The sequence below is a fragment of the Capricornis sumatraensis genome, chromosome 17 (genome assembly GCF_032405125.1).
Source record: "Capricornis sumatraensis isolate serow.1 chromosome 17, serow.2, whole genome shotgun sequence".
NCBI classification, from domain to species: domain Eukaryota; kingdom Metazoa; phylum Chordata; class Mammalia; order Artiodactyla; family Bovidae; genus Capricornis; species Capricornis sumatraensis.
The window spans coordinates 50,503,215-50,516,640 of NC_091085.1; the positions used below are offsets into that span (position 1 = coordinate 50,503,215).

General features: G+C 43.1%; 1 protein-coding gene across 1 annotated transcript in view; it reads right to left on the minus strand.

The window, feature by feature from the left end:
- GUCY1B1 (guanylate cyclase 1 soluble subunit beta 1) overlaps positions 1-11,730 on the minus strand; it is a 52,713-nt gene extending 40,983 nt beyond the window's left edge. The window contains exons 1-2 of the mRNA XM_068989533.1: positions 11,668-11,730; positions 10,966-11,039 (exon numbers count right to left, since the gene is read on the minus strand). Of these exons, the coding sequence (XP_068845634.1) occupies positions 10,966-11,039; positions 11,668-11,670 (77 nt within the window). The 5' untranslated portion in view covers positions 11,671-11,730. The remainder of the gene's footprint in view (positions 1-10,965; positions 11,040-11,667) is intronic.
- Positions 11,731-13,426: the final 1,696 nt, after the last annotated feature.

Below are 13,426 nucleotides of genomic sequence, written 5' to 3' on the forward strand. Positions count from 1 at the left end.
TCTTGACAATAAATCCCAGGATGGTCTGTCTAATTTACAGAGAGGTAAGGACATCCTCAAGGCTGGGTTGTGTCCAATCATTAAAATTAAAACCTCCCACCATGAAACATAATAACTACTTATGTCATTTACAAATTAAAAATCTACATAGCTTTTTTAGGAGCGGTTATGAAAGCATTAACAGCCCCTCGATTTTCAACAGCATGATCTGAAGATTCCCAGAAAGTCTGAGTCCCTAAAGAAGACACTAATTTGGAGGGATTTGGAGGAGAGGCCTTATGCTCTGACCGCTCACCAGATGGTGAAGGTCAGTCCTCCAAGGCCAGTGTCTTCATTCATCCAAGTCCTGTAAGTGGTGACAGTCATCCTTTCACAGGTAACACGGGTTTAACCAAAGACCCACTCTGGATACATAACAGTATTTTTTCTGACTGTGTCCAGTGGTGGCACAAGACATTCTCATAAGTAAATTGTCCCAGTTCTGAAAACACAATCGCAAACATTTCAAAGGAGCCCTGTTCAGCAGCTTCATAAAACAAATGACTCCCTCAGCCCTGTGTGTCCTTCATCCTGAACTCTCCTCACAAGCACCACAGCTCAGAGTGTTTCCAAAACCACACAAGCTGCTCAAAAGTCCTGAGTCCCTGATATTCTTTGTAGATGTAGACGTTCTATTTCTGAGTAAGTGCTAAGTCGCTTCAATCGGGTCCGACTCTTTGTGACCCTATGCACTGTAGCCTGCCAGGCTCCTCTGTTCATGAGGATTCTCCAGGCAAAAACACTGCAGTGGGTTGCCATGCCCTCCTCCAGAAGATCTTCCCAACCCAGGGATCAAACCCAAGTCTCTTACGTCTCCTGCATAGGTGGGTTCTTTACCACTAGTGCCACCTGGGAAGCCCTATTTCTGAGTAAAACCACCTTTAAAAATGTAACAGCCACATGTACCTGGACAAGCGCGTGAAAAGTATAGGAAAACAAAAACAAAGACAGTAGCAGTAACACACATGTATGCTGCCCATCCTCATGCTAAATCATCTTTGAAAAAGAGAAGTTTGTTGAGTCCTTTGTGTTTATGGGAAAGCACATAATACTATCATTACAAGCCCACCTGTGCCCCAATCTCTGCTCTGATGATGAAGACATGGGTGGCTTGAGGTAGGAGTTAGTCATGAAGCCTCAGTTCCCTCATTTCTAAAATAAGAATAAAGAACAAATCTGTCCTCTAGGGTGGGCATGAGGATTATGTGAGTTAACAAGAACAAAGCCTAAAAAGGACCACGACTGCGGAACACGTGGTGAGTGTCCTACGTACAGGAGCTGTTACAGTCAATATTGCAGGTCCTGGGGAGCATCCTCATCTGGCTTCAAAATTTACTTTCAGCATCATAAACATCTACCTACAGTCTGAAAGTGAAAGCAAAAGTCGCTCAGTCGTGTCCGACTCTTTGCGACCCCATGGACTAGATAGTCCATGGAATTCTAGGCCAGAATACTGGAGTGGGTAACCTTTCCCTTCTCCAGGGGATCTTCCCAACCCAGGGATCGAACCCAGGTCTCCCGCATTGCAGGAGGATTCTTTACCAGCTGAGCCACCAGGGAAGCCCATCTACAGTCTAGACATGGCCTTTAAACAGCACCACACAGGCCTGCCTTTGAGTCACTTGCTAAAGGAGTCAGTCTTGTCCTGAATCCAACCCAGTGTCTTGAAGGTTTATGCAACTGGTAATCCAAAAGCAGTGTTCTTAATCCTTTTATTATATCCATGTGTGAACTCTGACCCTTCCAAACAGAGATGTTATAATTTACTGCTATATCTTCTGCTATTGCTTATATAAGAAATGCCCATTTCAACAGAGCTTATATTTTATTAAATAGAAGCTGAAGATGTCACCATTCTGACATAATAAATCCTTGTTACAGAAAAGAAATATGTGTGATACATACAGACGTGCTCTATTCTCTGAAAATCAGAAAGATAATTAATGCAAATATATTATACACACACATACACACAGAGGCTTTCTGCTAGCTAAAGATGCTACAGTTTAGTGAGATAAGACAGAGAGCAATCAAATAACAGTACAAATAAGTAATTATAAACTTGTGCATGTACTACGAAGGAAAAGTACAGTTCTGGAGGTGAAAGAAGCCGTACCTTAAGTAAGATTTGTAGAGGTGGCGCTAGTGGTAAAAGAATCTGCCTGCAATGTGGGAGACCCAGGTTCAATCCCTGGGTCGGGAAGATCTCCTGAAGTAGAAAATGGCAACCGACTCCAGTATTCTTGCCTGGAAAATCCCATGGACAGAGAAGCCTGGCGGGCTACCGTCCATGGGGTCGCAAAAGAGTCGAACATGACTGAGCACACACACAGACATATAGAACAGACATGTGGACATGGGTTGGGGGTGATGGACGAATTGAAACAGTAGGATTGACTTATCTCCACCAATATATGTAAACCACAGCCAGTGGGAAGCTGCTGTACAACACAGGGAGCCCAGCCTGGCACTCTGCAATGAGATGGCAGGGGTCAGGGGGCGAAGGAGGCTCAGGAGAGAGGGGATGCATGTATACATATGGCTGGTTCACTTATTGTACAGCAGAAACCAACACAACATTGTAAAGCAACTATGCCTCAATTTTAAAAATAAAAATGCAAAAAATAAAAAAGTAAGATTTTTTCTCACCTTCTTAAGGCTGGGAAATATTTTCATTTGGAGGCAGGAGTGGGGAGCATGGAGTGAGCACAGGTGTCACCCTCCCTGGATGGGAAAGGTCAGCCTAGTTGAGGAACTTGAAAACTGGCTTGAAAACTTGCCCATGAGAAGAGGGTGCTGAGAGCAAGAGGGGTTTGAGGGCTGAACGTTCCCATGTTGGCTGATTTGAAGAATGACCACAAAGAATCTCAACAGAGGAGCAAGGTAGTGTTTAATGACTCAACATAAGTGGCAACTGATCAGACTCTCCGGCACAACCAAATGCAGTAAAAAAAAAAGGAACAATAAACACGTCAGAATGTTTCCCTTTCCAGGTTATAAAGGACAACATGAGGGATCCTTGCAGTGATAGAAATGTTCTGTATCTTGACTGTGGTTGTGGATATGTGAACCTGTGCATGTGATAAAATCGAACAGATATACAGAAAGGGTTTTAAGTAAAACTGAAAAATATGAATAAGCTAGATGTATTAATGTCATTATACTACAGTTTGAAACATACTAGGGGAAAGAAGGTCAAGGTTCACGGCTTCTGTCCATCCATTCTTAGTACTGCATTTGAATCCATAATTATCTCAGTAATTTCAATGAAATTAACTTTGAATTAATTTCAACTTTGAATTAATTTCATTAATAAACTTTCAGTGAAAAATCTGTCAGACCTCTGAAGAAATACTGATCTGTTTCCTTTTAAAATGCTTGTTAGATCACCTCTTCTTTGTTGTGTCTTATATTTCTCTGAAACACCTTTTAAAACCTGTATACAAATAAACAGTTCTCTATCTTTGATTAGTTTCACTGTTCCTACCACTTTGCTATTATAAGGGGCTGTGTTCAACATCATTATGGTTAAATCTTTCTATATACCTTAAATTACTCTTCAAGCTACATTCCTATAAGAAAAGTTTCTGTATCACAATAAAATTTCTTACAGATTAAAAAAAAAGTTCCCCTTTTTCATATAGTAGACACCTCTAATCTCAGTATCAATATAGAAAAAGCCACTCCACTTGGCCAGACATAAACAGAGACACTGTTTCCCCTGTTTTCTGTTGAATGAACAAAGAAAGCAATGATGGAAAAGCCCCCCGGCCCTATGTCCTGGCAGTCATCAGCCTCTGAGTGGGGCCGGTTCTAGAGTTTTCCTTAAGTGTGCTTTCCTGGTGATGTCTGCACAGTATAAACTATGACCATCACTTTCCAACATGCTGACGAGAAACATCTGCAAGACCATCTCACTCTGGAGAGCAGCAAGGGCAGGAAGGACATTGTCTGTGGGGACCAGGTCCAGGGGCAGTCAGTGTTCATCCACGCAGGTCTGGGAATGAGAGGGGAATACAGATCCTCAGGCCACTCCTCAGCCGCACATGTTAATGGACAAAGCTCCTCCTCTGACACGTAATTAAGTAATATGCATCTAAGATTTTTTTTCAGTTTCACAAAGATGACAGATGTAAGGAAAGCAAAAACCCAGATTGTTTGGCTGGGAGATACTTCAAACCATCAAAGAAAAGCCCTGAGATAAGGACCTCGGGTTCCCTAGGGGGTCATGAGAAGGGGTCTGCCCTAAGCACCCAGTTCCACAGGCATAGGTGGCTTCCAGTGGATGCATTGGGCCTCCCTCCACCTTCCAGGTTGACCAGCAGGTCTTTCTAAAGAAAAAGGTCCTGATTGTAACAATTACCTAGTTCACCTATTTTTTAAATCAATGTATTCATGTATTTGTACTGAGGAAGTTTGGGGGGATGGAATGAATATGGCTTCATGTTTGTATGTCACTTCATTAGCTCCTGTTTTGATATTGTGCCCGTGGATCAGACAGTAAAGAATCTGCCTTCAAAGCAGGACACACAGGTTCGATCCCTGGGTTGAGAAGATCCCCTGGAGAAGGAAATGGCAACCCACTCCAGTATTCTTGTCTGGAGAATTCCATGGACAGAGGAGACTGGTGGGCTATAGTCCATGGGGTCACAAAGAGTCAGACATGACTAAGCAACTAACACTTCCACACTTTCTATCTTAAAAGGAGCAGCAGATCTGCCATTAGAAGAGCAGAGCCTGGTCTGAGTCTACAGCTTTCTGACATCATTCCTTAGACAGTCATTCCACCTCCTGAGACTCAACTTTATCATTAAACAAAGAGCACTGAGCTCACTTATATATGTAGAAAGTAAAACAGACAAACTGAGAGAAACAGTGTAGAGTGGTCAGTAGGGTTGGAAGTGGGAAAACAGGGAGGTGTTGCTCCAAGAGTACAGACAACCAGTTACAAGATGAACAGGTCTGGGGATCAGTGCACAGCTTGGTGATTACCGCTAACACTGTATCACAGACTTAAACGCTGCTAAGAGGGTAGGTTTTAAACCTTCTCACAAAAAATAGTCACTATGCCACAGGATGGAAGTTTTAGTGAATATTATGGTGAGAATTGTTCTGCAATTTACAAATGTGTCTAAACCATACATAAAACACCTTAAACTTACACCATGTTATGTGCCAATTATATCTCAATAAAGTTGGGGAAAAAAATGAGCTAGAAAGGCCTTTCTTACTTCAAATGGGTATTGTGGCACTCATGAGAAATTAGTGAGGAAAGGACTTCAGAAATTTTAAACAGGTTTTATAATAAAAAAGGACTTAATATTTTAAAACCCACTTGAGCAAGAATACAGGAAGGTATAAAATTTTAATTATATTGCCACAGGAATATGAAAATCTGATTAAAACAAGGCAAAGTGTGGTACTCGATTTGGTTTTGTTTTGATAAAATGAATACTAAGAGCATATGAGGACTTCCTTGGCAGTCCCGTGTTTAAGACTCCACACCCCCAATGCAGAGGGCACAGGTTCAATTCCTGGTAGGGAAACTAAGATCCTGCATGCTCCATGGTACAGTCTAAAATACAAAACAAAATCAAAAAAGAGCATATAGAAACAACCTAAGTGTCCATCAACGGATGAATAAAGAAGATGCAATACATATACAATGGGATATTACTAGCCATAAAAATGAATAACATTCTGCCATTTGCAATAATATGGATGAACTGGAGGGGATGATGCTCAGTGAAATGTCAGACAAAGAAAGTCAAATACTGTGAGTTATGACTTACACATGGGATCCAAAATATTAAAAACTAATGAATTAAAAAAAAAAAGAGAAAGAACATACACTGCATCTTCAAATAACAGATAGAGACTGGGAGGTAGAAGAATATAATGTAGGATTGATTCCAAAGTAAAGCTTCAGCAGAAAAACAACATCATGAGATTAAGTCTTCCCATAATGCACAGAAGGGGTAGAAATGGGACCAGTCGGATGCAGAAAACTCGATGGGGACCATCATAGTAAGAAGGGAAAGTGCTCAGAGCTGGGAAGGAGAAGATGAGCATTTCAGAGCACCTCAAATCCAAAGGGCAGGTACCAGCTGCATGAGATGGAGAAAGGGAAAGAGAAAGTGAAATGACAAGAAGTCACTACCTGTCCTAGAGCAATGAGTGCACACTTAAACAGGTATAGTATGGGGAATCAATCAATTATTGTCATGTAAGGGTGCTTCTTATCTTTCAGGGGAGCTGGAAAGGGAAAACCTGAAAACTCTGGTTCTAGAGTAACACAAGTAACAGCTACCATTTACTAAGCACTTATTCATCAAGAACTGTGTTAAGCACTTTGCAGACATCATTCAATATAAAACCCCATGAAGTAGTTATTATCTGTTTCCTTATAGAGTTTAGTCTTGGGAAGTTTATGCAACTGGGAAAGTCATATATAACTAGCCTACAGCCAAGCATCTGCTTACATGAACCATAATGATTAATTCGTGATTAGCAAATTCACCAAGGAGCATTATTTTCAAAACTGGAAGATCAGAATATATTATCCAACAGCCAATGTTTCCACATTTGAGTTACAGGCAAAAAAATCAAGATATAATAAGATTAGAAACAGTCTAATATCTCTAGACTGTATTTGAAAGCAAGGATTACATCATACACATTTTGGAGAAAGCTTTCCAATTCAACACGGGTTTCCTTTGTGAAAAAAAGAAGATAAAAAAGAAAGATAGAGCACAGGAAACTATACTCAGTATTTTATAATAACTTGTAAGAAAAAAAGTATCTGAAAATGAATATATACATACACACATTATATATATATATATAAATGAATTACTGTGCTATACACCTGAAATCAACATGAGACTGTAAATCAACTATACTGCAATTTAAAAATGCTAAGAAAAGAAAAACCAAAATAAACAAAAACTAATACATAAAACATGGAAGTCCTGCCACTCTTTATTCTCAGTTGCTATTTGGAGGTGATTCTATGCACTTTTTTTAAAATTATTTTTTATTGGAATATAAATGATCTTGTTTGCAAAGCAGAAACAGACAGATGTAGAAAACAACTGCATGAATACCAAGGGGGAGAAAGAGGGTGGAAATAATTGGGAAATTGGGATTGACCTATATACACTATTGATAGTATGCATAAAATAGATAACTAATGAAAACCTATTGTACAGCGCAGGGAACTCTACTCAGTGCTCTGTGGTGACCTAAATGGAAAGGAAATCCAAAAAAGAGGGGATAGATGTATATGTATAGTTAATTTACTTTGCTGTACAGTAGAAACTAACATATCATAAACTTTCTATCCTCATTACTCAAACACTTGACTATGCTCCTTAAAAATAAGCTTAACTAGAGAATGGAAGAAGACTTGAGTCAATGAATGAAAAAAGTATGCTGCCCTGTATAGGTAAATCACATAAAAACATACCAAATATATATGCATTCTTTACACAGGGGAGTCATCTTCCTGACAATCTTCTAGGGGAACTCACTCCAATACTTATCAACTAACAGAGCCATTAGTTTATTTCCAAATCTCATACCAAGATTCTGAACCCAGTAGTTTGAATCAATGTTAGTCTAGCCAGGGCCAATGGCAGGGTGACAGAAATGGTTATTAAATTACATATTTAGGGGCTTTGCTAATATATACATATATATTAGATATATACACACATTTATACACACATATATCCTGGCTTCATGTTTTCCTGAAACAATGATTGATATTTCTCATCACTTAGAAAGCATGGCTTCCAGAAAGGGCCATCTCAAAACCGAAAGGAAACCAATAAAACAGGATCTGAGGTAAATTCAGAAGTCTCTCTGGCTTTTTTAAATGCAGTTATGATCTAGATCAGAGGGGCAAATGACAATCCGTAAGTCAAGTCCCACCCACTGCCAGTTTTTGCCACTTTGGGATCTAAGAATGGCTTTTACATTTTTTAATGGCTACATTTTAAAGATGATGCACATAATATCTTCAACATTTACTCTTAGCCTGCAACACTTATAATATTTACTATCTAGCCCTTTAAGATTGGAGAAGGAAATGGCAACCCACTCCAGCATTCTTGCCTGGAGAATCCCAGGGACAGCAGAGCCTGGTGGGCTGCCCTCTACGGGGCCGCACAGAGTCGGACACGACTGAAGCGACTTAGCAGCAGCAGCAGCAGCCCTTTAAGAGAAAGTTTGCTGACCCTCAGTCTTGACAATCTTTCTTTTTCTTTAACAGGATTGGGTGGTGGATTCATGTTGATGTATGGCAAAACCAATACAGTATTGTAAAGTAAAATAAAAAAATAAACAGTGGAATTTAAAACTCTTGTGAAATGGTTATATTGTTGGTAAGAGTGTAAGTGGATAGGGAGTTTACAATGAAGCATTTCTGGCTCTTACCATTTAGGATTTTCTGTCTAGAATCTGTTACTTTGGATTTTACTTGTCATTAAATGTTTGGCATCCTTTCTGAAGGAGGATGGATGGCCATTTCCTCCTAAACCAAAAGAGTATGATATGAAATTTTAAAAACATCAATTTAGATAGCTTTTCACAGTGCAAAAAGGAAGCTAGAGGAGTTTGGTATTTACTGAGATTAAAAAAAAATGTTTTTCATATATTCAGTTTTCATTAAAAGGTACAACTGAAAGTATCTTGGACCCATGACTACAGAGATCCTCCCTGGAGTAGGTGGTGAGGTCAGAGAACTCAGAATCTCCCAGGGAGCATTTCAAAGTTAAACCCTGCCAAAGTCTTCCATCCTGGCCCAGGCAGTGAGGATCTCTGAGGCTCTAAGCAAATACTCTTCCAGGGATCCCTCAGGGGTCCCAACAGTGAACTGTTCTAAGGCCCTCCATGCAGAAAAGTCAGCAAGGTTCTCTCATCCAGATACTAAATTGTATCCAAGACAAAATGGGCTCTATCAAGGGGGATGCTGAAACCAAAAAAAAAATTGTCAAACTTAATACCTGAATTGCAAACACCAGTAAAACTAATAGCATTTCTCTTGCACGGGCACATAATCCTTGAAAAAGATTCATATGATTTGCTCCATTTTACCAGAAAAAAAAAAGTTTCATCTGATTTAAATTATTAGCACTTAAACAGATGAAGAATACTGTTTGATGCAACTTAAAAATAAATTCATGAGTTAGAAGATATTTATCTTTAACTAAAATTAATACATTTGTAAGAAGAATGCAACAACATTCTTAGTGTGACTTGGCAGAGTTAAGGTTTCACATCAAGGGAATTTGTAAATCGTTAGATATTTCTGACCACCTCTGTGGAAAATATGCCCAGTATAAATGAAGCATTTGATAATTTCATTTCTAAATTTCCTACACTTTTCTCCATGAGGTACAAATTTTCATTTCTGTATTTGACATCATCGAAATCTATGATGGGGAAGACACATGTTCTAAATCCAGTTATGCATGACTGTTTAACCACAAGAGCCATCCTGTGCTCTGAAAATTCTGAATATGTTCATTGTCATCACACATCCACTAGGAAATTTGGGAATTTCTATCCTATGGATGAGAAATTACCACATGGTTGGTATACATGATGCCTTCATAAATTCACAAAGAAAATGACTTTAAAGTAGTCTTACACATAGGTTACATTGTGAAAAATCTTTCTCTTGATCCCTGCCTCTCTGTAACTATCTGCCAAGCAAAACAAAAATTACGAAGGTATTAATAAGGTAGATAGAGAGTTCAAGTCCCAAAGTAAGCTTTCGTGCCTAGGTTCTTATTTGATTGACCCCCATAATCACAAAACCCCTACTTCTCTTTATAGCATGCGGATGTACTCCGTGGTAACATAAACTGCTCAGGGAACACGAAATAATGCTCAAGGATACTGACTCAAGGGAAGGAGAAGTTGCAGTCTACTGCTCTATATTTAATTCTGGTAATTTCCATGGAAACAGATCTGTGTAAGAAATCACTGTGGTGGAACTTCATAATAGAGCCTGTTAGAATTCACCGCCACTAACTGTAATATATTTAGGGAAAAAAAACATGAAAGTATCACCTACTTGATACAACAAAATGAAATCAGTGAGCACAGGGAAAGACAGTAAATAATAACAGTGTGTTCTCTGTCCACCCGGGTACCAGTCTCTGTCCCTCTAATTGAACATGACAGTTACAGTGTTGTCCCAAAATGCAAGTCCACATAATGGTGGCTTTTAATGTGGCTGCTCGGTTGTGGTCAACCGTACAAGTGAAAGGCAAATTCTACCAGAGTGAGAGAGAGAAAAAGATCTATGTTGGACTGAAATGCTCAAGGTGTTCAGAGAGCTGGTGACCGTCACTGCAGCAGGTTGAAACCCCCAGTGGCTGCGGTATTTCCGTTCACATCCCAAGCACTGGGCTCATAGCTCCAGACGAAAACTAGGATACCCTCCTGCCTCACCACAGTAATAGAAACCAAAAATAAACGGGGCGGGGGATTCACTTTATTTCAGACGAATAAACGAGGTCGATTCACAGTTGCTCGATAGGAAGTCTCAAAAGTGAGTTTCAGCAGACCGAAAAGGCTTCCCTATTTATCTATCGTACAAGTCTGCAAAATGCGTGAACGACCAGCAAGCCGTCTTCATTCGTTCCTGCGGAGGCCTCTGCGGTCCCCGGGGCCCCTGCGCGTGGGAGCCTCCCGGGCTCGGAGCCTGGGAGCCGCCAGGGCGCGGGCAGCGCGTTCCCACGCTCGGCCGGGTTGAGAGGCCGCGGTGACCCTGGGGATCCTTCCCCCAGGGCCGCCCCGCCCCACCCCGCCACCCCCGGCCGGTCTCGGGAGCGTGGGAGCGCGGCTACGCCGAGGATGCGCGCCTCGGGCAGGAAGTGGGGGCGCGGCGGGGCGCGGGGACCCTACACTTACTTGATGTCTTCCCACACCTCAGGGCCGTAGTTGCGGATCACCAGCAGCTCCAGCGCGTGATTCACGAATCCATACTGCGGGACAGGAAGACCCGAGCGTCAGGGACTGGCTGCGGTGGGAAGGGGACTGGGGGCCAGGCCGCCGCAGCTGCCGCCACGGCGCCAGGGAACCTAGTACCCTGCCCCCTGCTTCCGCTCTATTTGGGGTCCGGGTGCTAAGGAGGGGTAGTACAGGGGCGCAACCTCCGCCCCATTCAGGGGCAGCTTGTCTCCGTCACTGTCCGCCCCATCCCCAGGCCACCCCTCCCACGCTCACCTGTACCCGCGCCAAGGCAGGTTGCGCCCCAGGAGAGCCCGGCGGAGGGGGCGCGAGCCCGACGCCTCTCCGGCCGCAGCGCCCAGACCCACACACGCGGGCCGGCCGTGGCCCGGCGCCCCTGCGCCTCGGCCGCTCGTCCCCTTCCCGAGCTCGGGAAGGCGCGCGCCGTGCGGACACCCGGGAAGCCAGGCACCAACCGCCCCCGCAGCTAACCCCCGACGTTCCCGTCTCCCCGCTCTGGATGCAGGCGAAACGCAGGGCCGCCCCGCGGCCAGCGCTGCGCTCCCGGAGCCCCCAGCGCGCTTCCTCGGCGCTCGGCCGGTTCCCTCGGGCAGCCAGGCCCCGCTGGCGGGAGGCGCGGTCCGAGCAGCCGAGACCACTCACCATGGTGTCAGCGCCGGCTCGGCCGAGGGACCCAGGCGGCGGCGGCGACCCCGCACCCAGCCCGCGCCCCCGGCCCGGCGCGCCCTGATGGCCACCTCCCTGCAGCTACCGCAAACCGAGCCGAGGGGCTGCCACCGCCTCCCGGCTCCTGACCAATCGGCGGCCGAGGAGGGAATTCGGATGCTCCGGTGCCGCCGCGCTCCCGCGCCTGCCCGCCCCCGCCTCCGTGACGAGGATTGAGGCCGCAGCAGTGACGGTGGAGAGGCCGCAGCCGGGCTCGGGCACCGATTCTGGGGCGGGGAGAACGCAGATGCTGTGGTCTCACCAAATGTATTGTTACGCGAAGATATGCCCTCGGGGAAGCACATACTAAGGAGGGGGGTGTGTGTGTCGTTTGCAACGCGTGTGTGTGTCGTTTGCAACGTGTGTGCGTGTGTCGTTTGCAACGCACAAGCCTTAAAAGGAATATGCCCTCGTGGTCGGCATCCTCCTCCTTTTTATCATCTTGCTGCAGATGAACATTTCCTTTGTGGCTTGTTCCCTCAACAGTTTATGGCAAGCTGAAAGCTAATAATACTCCGCTTAGCACATTTCACTTTTCGTCAATGAGACGAGCTGAGTGAGCCAACTAAAATTTTCAGTACTATTGTTTGGGTGAGCGCCTGTCTAAATCAGTTCTGCCGTTCTCTCAACTGCCTGCCAGGTCCAGGGGCTCCATCCTGATGGAACACCTGACCCCACTGCACAGCAGGGAGCCGCGACTCAGAGAGTCCCAAGTTGGCCGGTCATAATTTGGCCTCTGTTGCTGTTTCTCAGAGGGAACTGCTGAACTGGAAAAGGCCCAGTACCGAAGGAACAGACTTTTAATTATATAGCTCGTCATCTCCTTTCTTCCAGGTACTTGGGTTGGTTAATGCCCTGAGCCCCACTGCAGGGAAAAGATGAGCCAGCAGGAACGGTCTGCTGATGAGAACTCTGGGCCGGAAGTGCATGGACATGGTTGACTGGGGTTAGATCAAGAGTGGGGAAGGAAAGGCAAGCCTTGCTTCCAGTCACCAGTGTCAGTGGAGCCAAGAAGCCAGGATGAGATTCTATGATGAGAAAAGAGAAAAATGTCACAGCAATAAAAGTTGTACTGGTTTCTGTTACCAGAGGCCTACGTGGAAACATAATTGATACAGAAATACTAAACAGCAAACAAGACGAAGAATAACCTGTAAAATACTCACTTCTATTACTAATGGTGGAATTTTTATAAATCAGAGGCTTTCATACATATAAGCTTTCATATAATTATTAAAATGTTGAACCGTTTTTTAATATTAATTTTTAACCATTAAAATAGACCATTACTCCATACGATCATGAAAAAGTTAGATACATAATGACGCAGAAAGATGCACTGCTGAATAAACAAGTGACACATGTATGTGATCACCTTCAATTTTTGTATATAAAATCTTTGTATAGAGTAAGGTGCAATTTGTATAATAAGAGCACACATATTGATATAAAAGTAACTTCCTGGGAAAATGCATAGAAAAGCTTTGCAATGTCTATTATCTGTTATTAGAACCAGTGGTTGGAGGAAAACAGATTTTAACTTTTTGTATCATGACCTTCTGTACCTTTTTATTTTTTCTATGCAGATATAATACTTTTTTAAAATTTTTACTGGAGTATAGTTGATGTACAGTATTGTGTTAGTTTCAGGTGTACAGCAAAGTGAATCTGTTATACATATATCCACTCTTTTTTA